Source organism: Zea mays, chromosome 1 (genome assembly GCF_902167145.1).
Source record: "Zea mays cultivar B73 chromosome 1, Zm-B73-REFERENCE-NAM-5.0, whole genome shotgun sequence".
NCBI classification, from domain to species: Eukaryota; Viridiplantae; Streptophyta; class Magnoliopsida; order Poales; family Poaceae; genus Zea; species Zea mays.
This window is the reverse complement of record NC_050096.1, coordinates 175,547,076-175,561,734: the sequence shown is the minus strand read 5'-3', so window position 1 is coordinate 175,561,734 and position 14,659 is coordinate 175,547,076. Positions and strand designations below refer to the sequence as shown.

Here is a 14,659-nt window from a genome sequence, read left to right as displayed (position 1 = left end):
ATGAAGAGGCTTTGTGCGTCGCGCTAAGGAACATGTCCATTAGGGATGTGTGTCCAAAAGAACCCGAAGAGCCTTCACAAGCACAAGATCAATCATCATCTTCCATACAAACATCTCCACCAACTCAAGATGAGGAAATGGCTCAAGAAGAAGAGGATGAAGACCAAGATGATGAGCCAACTCAAGAGGAAGACATTGATCAAGGGGGAGATGAAGATGATCAAGACAAGGAAGATGATCAAGAAATTCAACATCAAAGACCACCGCACCCAAGAGTCCACCAAGCAATTCAAAAAGATCACCCCGTCAACTCCATTCTTGGTGACATCCACAAGGGGGTAACCACTCGATCTCGAGTTGCTCATTTTTGTGAACATTACTCTTTTGTGTCTTCTATTGAACCATACAGGATATAGGATGCACTTAGAGATCCGGACTGGGTGGTGGCAATGCAAGAGGAGCTCAACAACTTCGCAAGGAATGAGATATGACATTTAGTTCCACATCCTGACCAAAATATTGTAGGTACCAAATGGGTATTCCGCAACAAGCAAGATGAGCATGGTGTGGTGACTAGGAACAAAGCCCGACTTGTTGCCAAAGGATATTCACAAGTCGAAGGTTTGGATTTTGATGAAACCTAAGCACCCGTAGCTAGGCTTGAATCAATTTGTATATTACTTGTCTATGCTACTTACCATGGCTTTAAATTATATCAAATGGATGTGAAGAGTGCCTTCCTCAATGGCCCTATTAAGAAAGAGGTGTATGTTGAGCAATCTCCTGGCTTTGAAGATAGTGAGTATCCTATACATGTTTATAAGCTCTCAAAGGCGCTTTATGGGCTCAAGCAAGCCCCAAGAGCATGGTATGAATGCCTGAGAGACTTTCTTATCACTAATGGCTTAAAAGTTGGTAAAGCTGACCCTACTATTTTCACTAAAACCATTGATAAAGACTTGTTTATATGCCAAATTTATGTTGATGATATTATATTTGGGTCTACTAACAAGTCGTCTTGTGAAGAGTTTAGTAGGATTATGATACAAAATTCGAGATGTCTATGATGGGGGAGTTGAAGCAACTCCAAGAAGGCACCTTCATTTGCCAAACTAAGTACATTCAAGACATACTCAAGAAGTTTAGGATGCCATCTAGACTCCCATGGGAACCAATGGGCATCTCGACCTCGACACGGGAGGTAAATCCGCAGATCAAAAGGTATACCGGACGATGATAGGATCCTTACTCTATTTATGCGCTTCACGACCGGATATTATGCTTTCCGTATGCATGCGTGCAAGGTTTCAGGCAATCCTAAGGAAGTTCACCTTAGGGCCGTGAAAAGAATCATGAGATACTTAGTTTACACTCCTAAGTTTGGGCTATGGTACCCCAAGGGATCTACCTTTGATTTAATTAGGTATTCCGATGCTGATTATGCCGGATGTAAAATTGATAGGAAGAGCACATCAGGGACTTGTCAGTTTCTAGAAAGATCCCTGGTGTCTTGGGCTTCAAAGAAACAAAACTCAGTAGCTCTATCCACCACTGAAGCCGAGTATATTGCTGCAGGATATTGTTATGCACAATTACTCTGGATGAGGCAAACACTTAGGGACTATAGCTATAGATTAAGCAAAGTCCCTCTCCTATGTGATAATGAGAGTGCAATCCGCATGGCGGACAATCCCGTTGAACACAACCACACTAAGCACATAGACATCCGGTATCACTTTTTGAGAGATCACCAACAAAAGGAGGATATCGAAATTGCTTATGTTAGCACCCACAACCAATTAGTCGATATCTTTGCCACGCCCCTGGATGAAAAGGATTTTAGCAAGCTTAGGAATGAGCTAAACATCTTAGATTCTTGGAGCTTTGATTGAAATCTTGCACACATAGCTCATTTATATACCTTTGATCATATCTCTTTCATTTGGTACAAATGCATATTTTTTATTGTTCTTGTGCCAAAGCTAAGACTAATGTGTTTCCAAGTGTATTTCTATCCTTAGTCTTAGATTGAAAGGGAAATGGAGTATTCGGCAAAGGCAAGGCTTCCACTCAACTCTGTCGGTATCATTTATCCTTTGCCCTACATATAAAATTTCATTCATATCCTTTTACTAAGGGGGAGAAAAGATTAGGCCTCTCAAGTTTCTTCGTTTTGATGCTTAATGCCAAAGGGAGAGAAATTAATAGGCCCGAAGCAAAAGGACCACACCACCACCCTGTTTTCACAAAGGGGAAGAAATTATTCAAAGTGTTTTCAAAAACTGTTTCACAAAGGAGGAGAAATCATTCAAATTACAAAAACTCTCTTGATAGCTAAGGGGAGAACTTCTTCAGGGGGAGTTTTTCATTTAGGCAAAGGAAAAACATTTGAAACAGGGGGAGAATTTTCAAAATCTTGAAAATGCTTTTTAAAATCATATTATTATACCATTGGGTATTTGCGAAAGAATTTGAAAATACTTTTCCAAATTGCAGAAGGACCACACCACCGCTCTCGGGTTTTCTGAGAGTCACTTCGCTATAATTCACTGGACTGTCTGGTGTGCACCGGACTGTCTGGTGAGCCAATGGAGCAACGGTCAACTGCGCTGACGACGCTACAGTAAACATTGCAGAAGTCAGAACTGCCAAGTCAGAACACACCGGATTGTCATGTGTGCCACCAGACTGTCCAGTGTCGCATGAGGACAAAGGACTTCAAAGGTCAACAGCTCCAAACCCCAATGGTTGGATGACGTGGCACACACCGGACAATGAACAGTGCCATGTCTGGTGCGCCACCGGACTGTCCGATGTGCCCATCAACAGCAAAGTCAGCCAACGACTAGGAAGTGGTTGGAGGCTATAAATACCCCCAACCACCTCCATTCAAGCCATCCAAGCCTCTCACGCTTCTCATTCAATACAAGAGCAAAGAATACACTCTAAAGACACAATCAAAGCATTCAATCACCTCCAAGCTCCAAAATCAAATCAAGTGCTTAGTGACTTGAGAGAGGGTGTTTTGTGCTTCCTTTGTTGCTCTTGTTGCTTGGATTGCTTTCTTCTTCTCACTCTAATCTTCTCAAGTGTTTTGTAAAGCTAGCAAGAGACACCTATTTGTGTGGTGATCCTTGTGGGGTCTTAGTGACCCGTGTGATTAAGAAGAAGCGCTCAACTGGTCTGAGTGACCGATTGAGAGAGGGTAAGGGTTGGAATAGACCCGGCCTTTGTGGCCTCCTCAATGGGGACTAGGTTCTTTGGAACCGAACCTCGGGAAACAAATCACCGTGTTCACTTGTGTTGATCTTCACTCGATTTGTTTCTCCCATCTCCTCTCTCTAAAGTTCCCTTGCTCATATTGTTTTGAGTTGGCTTCCAAAGTTATCCGCATTGATTGAGCAACTCATAGCAAGAGGAACAATCTTCCACACTCCAAATTATTTCCAACACTAACCCCGGGTGTAGTGCGTGTTCAAAGTTTATAATTTTCAGGTTTCGCCTATTCACCCCCCACTAGGCGACTTGACTTTCAGTTACGCATTAATATCAAAGCCATATATAAGCATGTATTCACAACATCCAATATCAAAAGCACATATTATCACGCATGCACAAACGTCCAGAACCATGTTAATCACTTCACCAAGCCAATGACAAACTAACACAATGTTCCAATGTCATTCTAACACAACGTATCATGAAATATGATTTTATAGTCTGAAACATCCCGCTCAACAACTTCGACCAAGGACCTCAGTTCCTTTCTGAACTTAATCTCGAAATCTAGTTTCTATGCTTCAATTCCTCCATAAACTCGTTATAGAAAACTTTCATCATCGACATCCATGTTTCAACTCAACCTGCACATCCACAATTCATATAATCGAGTACGAGAATAAGTCAACGACTTGACTCAAGGTTAATCCATACAACACTACTACAAGTGTATTACACATTAATATCAAAACCATATATAAGCATGTATTCACAACATTCAATACCAAAACCACATATTATCACGGATGCACAAACGTCCAAAACCATGTTATTCACTTCACCAAGCCAGTGTCAAACTAACACAGTGTTCCAATGTCATTCTAAGACAATGTACCATCACAAGTGATTTCATAGTCCGAAACATCCCGCTGAGCATCTTTGATCAAGGACCTTGATTTCTCCCTGAACTTAGTCACAAAGCCTAGTGTTCGTACATCAGGTCCTCCCTGAACTAAGTCCTAAAAACCAGTTGTCGACCACATTTCACCTCAACCAACACATGCACATAACAATCTATGCATTTAAGTATGAGCACAATTCCACGACTTGACTCAAGGCCAACCTATACAACATCACTCCCCACGAGCGCATGTTACGTCAAAATCAAAACCATGTTATCGCTTTACCAAGCCAATGACAATCTATCATAGTGTTTCGATGTCAATCTAACACAATGTTTCGTCACACACGATTTCACACGCCTATGTTAGCCCATGCGGTATGTTGGACTAGCTTAGCTGAATTGGGGGTAGAAAATAAGCTAAACTCAAATGAGGAAAAATTAAGTGTAGCGTAACACAACTTTTTGCTCATGGGGGAACCAAAGGCTCTGCACCTTTTTTTTGGTTGAGATCTCAACATCTCTCCGGTCTTATGATAGTCTCATATATGTAAAATCCCTACTTAGTTTTTATATTAAGAAAATGTTGTGAGATCCTTTCCACCCGATGTGATTCTTGTGGTGTCCCTTTCTGCAGGGGCGGACCCACAGGGGGTCCGGGTGGGCCCTGACACACCCTAAGCCAGGCCCACCGGGGACCCCACTCGGCCGTACCGTTCCAACTTCCGTCAGAAGAGCATGCATGCACAGTTAATAAGACAAACATTACAAAAATACTTCTATTTTTTATTTAAAGTCTATCATTTTTTATGAAATATGTATTATTTGTATATATGTTATTGTATTTAGTTATATCCTTCAATTATAATTTATAAATGTGTATTATTTGTATTATAGTTTATTGCTTCTTCGTTATCTCTTGATGTTACTCAAGCGTCGACACCTCAAGAACAAGAGGAAGAGAGGATAAATGAAGAAATTGTGAATCCAATGCCATCTGCACCGCCACCGCCAACACTTTATGATGTCAGTCGTCTTCCACATCGAGAGAGATATTTTCTTCGAAGTGAATGAAGAATATATAACTGAAACTTTATGACGTTGAGGAAGCGTAGACCAGATAAGTAGTATTATTGCAATCTTTATGTTTAATGTATGCAATTTTCATGATTATTTGTTGAGTGTCAAACTTTATATCTTTATATCTATATATCAAATTGTTTACCAAATTTACTATGAAATTATATATACATTAGATATAATTCTACATAAAAATTTTGTTGCGGCACACCCTATATAAAAATCCTAGGTCCGCCACTGCCTTTCTAGTGGATGTGAGGTCATTCAGGGTCCAAAGTTGCGCAAATGTGGAGGTCCTTGCGGACATGCCTCTGATCCAAAAGTTCACTGAAGAGAATGTTTGGTATTTACGGTTACAGAAGCTTGACTTTGGACTTCCTGCAGTTGTGTCACACTGAGTTGTTGAAGTGCGTCAATAATGGGGTGAACGGTATCGCATGGGGAAATAGGATTACCTGACAATACGTAAAAATACGTAAAAATCATTTGGGGGGAAAGAGAGAGAGGATAACAATACGTAAAAATCAGATTACCTGACAATCGTGTAGCCATTCATTTGAAACGAAAGGACGGTAAACAAAAACTTAAATGAACGGCAAATAAAAATCGGATGGCCTGACAATTGTATAGCCACTCTGCGCATTCATTTGAAAAAGGGTGACAAAAAAATTAAAATGGATGGCAAACAAAAAAAAATGGTAGGCAGAGAGAATCTTGCGGCGCTAGCGGTTAGGCGCACATCAGCCATCACGTTGTGGGCAGGCGGGTAGGTACGGATCACCGGTCCCTTCGAGATGAGCTTCGTCCCCATTTTCCTTCTCCTAGTGTTAATTTGTTGTTTAGGCACTGGTTTAGAGATGGCAATGGGTACCCGTGACTCAATACCCAATGGGTATTTACTCCATTAGAGTATGTATGTGGGCTAAATATTCTACCCGTGGGTCTGTTATTAGGCAAAAATCTTCACCCAATGGGTAAACGGGTATTAGAACGTTCTGCCTTCACTTATACCCGTTAACCCGTGGGTATAAAATACCCAATATAAACTTATCCGAAGCATGAACTTGGACTTTAGTCATCCAACTTTTTTCTATTTAACAACAATTTAATGACCATGTAATGGAACATGTAATGTGCTATGTAGTACTATCATAGTGTTACTACTTTATCCAATTATCTTTGGTGTGTTGAATGGATGGTTAAATGATGCTAGAAAATTTTGTAATGTTAGTTATATGGATATACTTGTCATTTGTATAGTATAATATTTTGATAGTTGTATAATTTTTGTGGGTACGGGTGACCCGATGGGTGATCCATACCCACATGGGTATGGATATGGGGGTAAATCCATACCCGCCAGTGTATATGGGTGACCCGATGAGATTATTTTTGTGTCGTGGGTATGGGTATGGGGTAGTAATACCCGGTGGGTATTTACCCATTGCCATCTCTACACTGGTTTATTAACTTTGTGTATTTGATTGTTAGCTGTTGTTTTCTATGCAATAAGCCTAGTCCCAACTGTCCAATTCACATGGACTCGAGAACAACTATCTGGCCTCTGTTGGTACATTGATGCAGTGTCAATTTTTCAGGAATGCAGTGGTCAGTTTCAGTAGCTTTAGGAAATATTTATGTAGCATTAGGGTGTGCTTGGGAGGAGTCAAATTTGTAGCTCCTATGGAGTAGCCAAAGCTTATCTAAGAGCAGCTTTAAGAGATTTTCTGTATCCTTTCTAATGGCTAGTAATAGATTTTAGCGAGAAAAAAAATAACTCTTTCAACAGCTTCTTCAGAGCATCTCTAAGAGAGTAGCTAAATGGCTCACCAAGCTAAATTTTAGCTATTCAACAACAAAATAACTCTTCAACACACTAGCTATCTGACTCGCCAAACTATCCGACTCTCCAAATTGACTCCCTCACTAGCCAAATTTGGCTAGCCACCTGACTAATCAAACTAGATAGATAATCTGTTGGAATGAAGATGCTATATATAGAGTATAATCTTTATGAAAAGATAAATAGAGAATCAAAAATGAAAATTCTCTTGGAGATGCTCTCAGTTGGTTATTTGACTGATCCTTCGGTCACGGTTCTCAACGTCCCTATCCAGCGTGGTACATAGAACTGATCTCATTTGCTTAGAGAGTGTTTGGTTTAAAGAATCAATTGATTCTAGATGAGGTGATACATCACGAGTCCATTCCATAAAATTGGTAAAATAAACACATTCCTCATTATATTATTACTAATTATTCATTATTATTACTAATTATGAGAAATGGAACGGTGATGGAATCAACTTATTTCATTGCACAAATCAAACAAGAATTCCTCTTGCTCAGCGTGGTACAGTTTCATGTTCGTGTACACTACGCAATGGAATTGTTGCGGCGGATGATGGATTCGCATCAAGCCGGGAAACACCATGCGCCGTCTGCTTGCCCTGCCGGATTGGATTGCCCGCAGACGAACCCAGCAGTTTATTTCCTTCGCTTCTCTATCTGGACGAGCATCCGCTGGGTGCTTGATGCAGTTGCAGTGCAACTACTCTAGGGCAGTGATCGCTCCATCTCAGTTTGCAGAGCTGTCCTGAAAATTTGGAAAAAGGGGTGCATTTGGATTTCAGCTGAGTTCTAGGACTGCATTGGAAGGAAGGAAACACAACTTTTCTAGTCGTAGGGATTCCATCCATGACTCCATGAGAAGCTGACACAAGGAACGTGCGAAACGTTGCTCTCTACATAAAAATAAAAAAAGGTCGCGGCCAGTTTGGTGGGGCCGTTTGAAGCAACAACTCCACCACAGATAGTAAAAGGCTCTCCTTTAACAGATAGACATTGCTGCAACTGCTTGCTTTCCCCAGAAATGGCTATTGAGCGGTTGAACACCGTTTTATTGTTTCAAACCATTATAGACCGCTAAAATATATTCAGAAGGTAGCAAATCAATGCAAAAGGCCGCCTTTTGCTGCTGCTACGCTACAGAGGGCGCATAGCTGCAGATGCTTAGTATGCTGCACAGCACAATGTTCTAATTTCCGCCACTCACTTCTACACTTTCTTTCCTTTCATTTTAGATACTCTCTAAGTTGGATACCTTCGAATAAGTTTGATTGCTGTTTGGTCTACCTCTAATGATGATGAGACTTAGCAATAGCTTCGTTGTGACAAAAAAACAGAGAGAGGCAAACTGCAAGATTTCAGGATACTGTATTTAAAAAAAAAGCACTACATACCTTGATTGTGAAAAGGACACTGGAGTCAAAAACTTGTTGGCCTGCAGTAACCTTCAGGCCACTCACGTATCCGGCACGAGGCGCCTTCACAACATGCTGGAAAGAGTAGAGAAGGCAAATTTAGGATTAGTTGAAGTTTGACGAAACTTAAGAAATAGCCATGAAAAAAATTTATTCCAGACCTCCATCTTCATTGCTTCCATAACCATGACAGGCTGCCCTGCGTCCACCTGAGCCCCGTCTTCAAGCAAAACTTTCACAACCAAGCCAGCCATCGGTGCCAGAACACTCCCTTTTGGATGCGACTTCCCTTCAGAAGCATGACTAGGTTGGGAGCTATCTTCAACTGCATGCTCAGCTCTTACAGTCTGTCTGTAATGGTGGTGATGATTCCCATGCCAGACATGTATGTGTTTGCTGTTTCCCTGCAAGAAACGAGGTGAGGAACTTGGTGGAGGAATTACAGATATAATGGATTATCTACACCTCAGTTCACTGTGACCAAAGTATCAGGTAAACCTTTGAATAAGATGCTAGAGTCACATCAGTTTGCAGACCAGAAACATCCACACGAAAATCGTGGTCACCCTTGTGATCAACTTTGACATCTAAACCAGAAGTGCCATCTTCTGTCTGATCAAGATAGAAATATAATTAGTAAGATATCAACTGACAGATGAAGTGTATTACATTGCTAAAGTCCATTTGATTAATCTCCTGGTTTTGAAGCCATGCCATGGACACATACATCATCATATTTATGTACTTTCCTGTGTCTGATCTCGACAGAGAGACTTTATTTCTAGTGAGGCTAGAAATACACTCTTTCACTATGTAGGCCATTGATTTGTTTTGTCAAATATTCTTTGCTTTGACAATCAATCAATTATGCGAAGACATATCAGATTGGGCACATCAATTTGGTTTGCTAGATTAATCATAAAATGTATGATGTTTGTTTGTGCCGATTATGCAGTTGACATGGATTCCATCAGCTCAAGATCAAATACAGAAATGTATGTGAAAGCTTGAAAAGTAGTATGTGCTTATATATAGTAATCACCTCGATGAAGTAGCTTCCATCAAACTTATGAGTAATGAACAGTTTAAGAAGTTTCTCACTGAATCCATCATTCTCTTCCAACTCAAGATCCAGGGGATGCCTAGCAAAGTGATGCATCCTGAAAGGTGGATTATTGTACCATACAGATAGTGACTTGTTGGCTCCTGAAAAGCACATAGCATATGTCGTTACCAGGTCAAATTAGCAATGTTATTGTTGAAAGAAAAAACAAAATGGTAGGTCGGACATACGTAGTGATTCTTTAGATGTAATGTGTTCCTTCTTGCAAATGCATGCAGCAGCCAAAATTGCACCAAGCTCAGCTACACCATGAGATTCTTTTGAGGACTTTGTAGAAATACTCAAAAGGTCATCTTTATAACGTTCAATGAAGTGAGTGTCAACTAGGCCTTTTTCAAAGGCACTGTGGCTTGCGAGTTCTTGGAGGAAATCAACATTGGTTGGCAAACCTGCAATCTGTTTATTCATTAACCAAGGCATGGCAGGGAGGTTATTATAAAAAAATGACAGTATTGTGATTGTACTTCTACACTTCTAAAGTTTGATGTACTATTTATGCATACAAAATCAATATTGGTCTATCAACAACAGACTGTAACTTCTTAGGACTCATGTACAACTTTAGTTCATAGAAAGGGGTTATGCCAACTTTTTGTATGGAACGAGGATATCAGAAAAAACATAAAGATTAGTGACACTTCTTGAACTGAACTAGCATAGACATCTTACACAATTGGATTCCCTCATAACGTGCCTACATTTGTGAAGTTCTTCAAGACAACTAAAATTATATCAACGTGAAAGGGTCACTGTACAGATAACCTTGTAGGTAAGCAAAAAGATGTAAAAAGATAATACATTAAAAGAAATGAATTGACTCTGATGAACTGTTTATACCTGAAAGGTTGATAAACACTTCTTTAGCTTGACTAGTGCAGCCGTGCGACTTTCACCCCATACTACAAGTTTGGCTATCATTGGATCATAATGCATGCTGACGGTATCTCCTTCTTCGACTCCAGTTTCAACTCTTACTGAGGAAGAATATGTTAATTGTGCAACACTGAAATGTAACTAGTAATATAATTGGTCATAGGGTATGTCCATATTTCACCAGTTGGGTCAGAAGGGACTGGTCGGTAGTGATGTAAGGTTCCTGTTGCAGGGAGAAACCCTCTTGGAACATTTTCAGCATATATCCGTGCTTCAAATGCATGTCCTATATCAAAGCAAAGCAGTAGTTAAGAAGTAATCTGGATGAGTGGCGCTATAAGTTTAGAAGGCTCATATGCAAATATAGATAAGCCAATTCAAAGGAAAACAAAATAATTGTGAGCTTCTTATTCATAAACCAATAGCAGCATGCAGTTCAGTTTTCAGAATCATAAATAAATGTCTTAATGGATACTTGGGTACAAGTAATGAAGTGATAATGTTTGGAAAAAACGCTTGTATAAAAGGAATATAGACCCCACTCTCAAATGAGCTAGCCAGCCAGGCTAGAGCCAGTTTGCATTAAAAACAGCAGAATACCATGATAATCCAAGTACCAAAATGTATCCAATTAGTTGCATTACAGTGTACTGTTAAGCTAATAATTAAAGGCAGTATCTTCAAATTATAGAACTAGATAAGATTCACAATGCTGTTCATGATGCGAACAACCTATAGTAGCTAAGAGGGGCAACATGACAATCAGGAATCAACAGTGAATTTTTTGGGTAACACAATGAGTTATTTTTAAGGTTTACCATTTAATGGAACCTGCTCCTGAGATAATGGTAGTCGTTCTCCATTCGCAACACGTATTTGCCACTCCACAAGATCTTGACCAACAATCATCTCTGTCACTGGGTGTTCAACCTTCCAAGATTGATTCACAAGATGATTTTGTGTTTTAGAATTTTAACAAGTAAATCAATGAAGTACCATGCAAAAAGAAATGCCAAGGTACTTAATCATATCAGATTATTATCATAGATATATTACCTGGAGTCGAGTATTCATCTCCATGAAGTAGAACTCTCCAGAAAGAGTGTCCACAATAAACTCCACTGTTCCAGCATTGTAGTAACCAACTGCCTTCAACACAAACAATCCAATAAATGACCCTATATGTGAAACAGAAGGATTAAACAGAATAACTGCTAAAAACATATCAACAGAGAAAACAAAGAAAGAACCACTTGTTTTATGACAGATAGCATGAAAAATGATAGGTAGCTTGCCAACTGTTGAGTATTATTAGAAAAAAAAAGTCTACTAAAATGATCCATTAGATAATACATATAACTTTGAACTGGCAGTCATGTGAAGCAAATTGCTTGCACATTTGTCATTCTATATTGGTGCGAAAAAATTGGCAGGTAGATAATGAAAAGATCTTAACTAACAATAGTGAACTGAGAGCAACAAATTTGTCTCCTAAGCATATACTAATGTTCAGAAACATTCACCTTTGCTGCAGATACAGCAGCTCCACCAATATGAGACCGAAACTCAGCTGGCACATTTGGCTGCACAATATATAAACAGACAACTAAATCGATTATTCTATCGAAGTAAAATTCAGGGCACAAACAGCTAGCAAATCCTTAGAGCTTCCTCAATATGTTTTCAAGCAAGCTCCAGGTTTTTGTTGGATAACAGATCCTTACAGCTGGAGCTTCCTCGATGATCTTCTGATGCCTTCTCTGTAGACTGCAGTCTCTCTCATAAAGGTATATCGCATTTCCATGTTGGTCGCCAAATACCTTCAAACATTAATGCAGTACAAGGGAAGACAACAAAGAGTTACTGCAGGTTTCCAATTGTATGAAGGACTGTGGCAGGTCCAATATCAATTGAATCTTACCTGGACTTCTACGTGTCTTGGTTGAGTAATATACTTCTCAATCAATAGTGTGTTTACACCAAACGATGCTGCAGCTTCCCGTTGAGCGCTCAGTACAGAATCCACAAATTCATCAGGCCTTTCGACTATTCTCATCCCCTTAAGAAAGGATATAGGATGAAAAGGTTACACACACACACAAGACACACATAAGATAGGTCATGCAGCTACAGAGCAGGCTTCTCTGGAACACTTGAAAGCTATATGCCTAGCAAATCATAATAAGAACTTCTCCATGCATGAGACAATCTGAGAAACAGTTTAGCACACCTTGCCCCCTCCACCATGGGTGGGTTTGATTAAAACAGGATAACCGATTTTATCCGCTTCGAGTTTCAACAGCTCAACGTCCTGGTCAGCCCCATGGTACCCTGGAACCAGCGGCACGCCAGCAGCACCCATGATCCTCTTGGATGCACTGTATTTTACAAATTATGTTCAGTGTGCACTGCTCTGAACAAGAGCCAAAACAGAACAATCTGTAAGCACACCAGACAAGAAGATGTTTTACCTCTTATCGCCCATGTCTCGGATTGCAGATGCTGGTGGTCCAATGAATTTGAGCCCCTCGGCTTCACAGAGCTGCGCGAAATCAGCACTCTCTGAAAGGAAACCGTATCCCGGGTGGATAGCCTGCACAAAGCAAATTCATGGCATACTAAACTTTCGTACTGTTCTCCACTTCCACACTTCCCTACGACTCGCCTACGTGCTACAGCGTGTGCGTGTGGCGGGGGATACTCGTTTTAATGTAAAGTAGAGCTATCTCTACAGAGCAAGTGAGCAACGACAACGACCAACGATCGGTGTGTGTGGCACTGACACGGCAGGGCACGCGGCTCCAGACGCAAAGTAGGGGAAAATAATGAGCGAGACAGCGACGGGCGGCAGGGCAGGGGAGGGGTTGGTAGACGGACCTGGGCGCCGGTGCGGAGGGCGGCCTCGATGATGGCCCTGGCGTTGAGGTAGCTCTCCCGCGCGGGCGGCGGGCCGATCCTGACGGCCTCGTCGGCGGCGCGCACGTGCAGCGCCCCGCGGTCGGCGTCGCTGTACACGGCCACGGTGGCGACCCCGAGGCGGCGCGCGGTGCGCATGACCCGGCACGCGATCTCGCCCCGGTTCGCCACCAGCACCTTCTCGATGCCCCCGCCGCCCGCCGCCGACGACGAGGCCGCAGCTGCGGTTGGTGGGGAGGAGGAGAGGAGCCGCGCGGCGTGGAGGGGTAGCGCGGGCACGGGGCAGCCCGGGATCCCGCGCCCGCGGCGGCGCAGGTGGAGGTGGAGGAGGAGGCGGGAGGCCATCCTGCGGTGGCGATGGTTCGGCTGGACGCTGGTGGAGGCTTGGAGAGCAGTGGTGACTGGTGTTGAGCAAGACGGAGTGGCGCGACGACGGGTCGGTGGAATTGTGGAAATAGTACGCGAGATGCGAGATGGGGGGCGTCGTCAGTGTGGGCCTGGGTTGGTCCCGCTGGATAAGGGCGGTGACTGGTCAGACGAGTCCGCGACGTCTCTCCTTGTTCCCGTCGGCCGTCCGTAGCTCTCCAGCCTTCCTGCGCGAGCGTGCCGAGAAGGAAGGGCGGATGAGCATCTCAGGTAGAGATGGCAATGGGGACCCGATCCCCGATTCCCCGCGGGAATTCCCCTATTAGGGGACGGGTATGGGACAAATTTAGTCCCCGCGGGGATCTAAATGGGGGAAATTTAATCCCCGTCGGGTTCGCGGGGACGGGGACGGGGAACCATCCCCCGTCCCCGTTCCCCGTGTACCCGCCCCACGAAACTATTTTATCCAAGTTAGTCAATTTACTTGTTAAAATTATAGTAAGAACTCAGTGCATGACATGTTATAAAATAGAAAACTAAACTCTAAAGTAGATATCTCTTGTAATTTTCAATCTTGTTTGTTAAATTTGTATTAATTTGATACAATCAATTTAAATTTATCTTTAAATATTGTACTTCTAGCAGAGACAGATTCCCCGCGGGGTTCCCCACGGGGATAAATTCCCCGACGGGGACGGGGATGGGAGAAAAAGCTCCCCCGTGAGCGTTCGCGGGGACGGGGACGGGGAATTTTTATCCCCGCGGGGACGGGGGTGGGAAGCCATTCCCCGACGGGGAAATCCCCGTTGCCATCCCTAATCTCAGGCCTGCGTACCTCAGAGCTCAGATGGTATCTTTTCCAATTTAAAATCTATTTTAGTATTTTATTGGATTCATACACTAATTGTATATGTTTTT

The 14,659-nt window shown here is 42.1% G+C and overlaps 1 protein-coding gene across 1 annotated transcript; it reads right to left on the bottom strand.

Annotated features, from left to right (window-relative positions):
- Positions 1–7,427: 7,427 nt before the first annotated feature.
- On the bottom strand, positions 7,428–13,877 carry LOC100280665 (methylcrotonoyl-CoA carboxylase subunit alpha). Its single transcript, NM_001371674.1, has 16 exons — positions 13,337–13,877; positions 12,931–13,052; positions 12,690–12,837; positions 12,381–12,518; positions 12,184–12,279; positions 11,983–12,042; positions 11,516–11,608; positions 11,278–11,389; positions 10,641–10,745; positions 10,424–10,560; positions 9,757–9,982; positions 9,506–9,669; positions 8,962–9,075; positions 8,625–8,867; positions 8,443–8,538; positions 7,428–7,796 (listed from the first exon to the last, which is right to left on the bottom strand). The coding sequence occupies exons 1-16, from the start codon at positions 13,718–13,720 to the stop codon at positions 7,779–7,781; spliced, it is 2,256 nt and encodes a 751-aa protein (NP_001358603.1). The 5' UTR covers positions 13,721–13,877; the 3' UTR covers positions 7,428–7,778.
- Between the last annotated feature and the right edge of the window lie 782 nt (positions 13,878–14,659).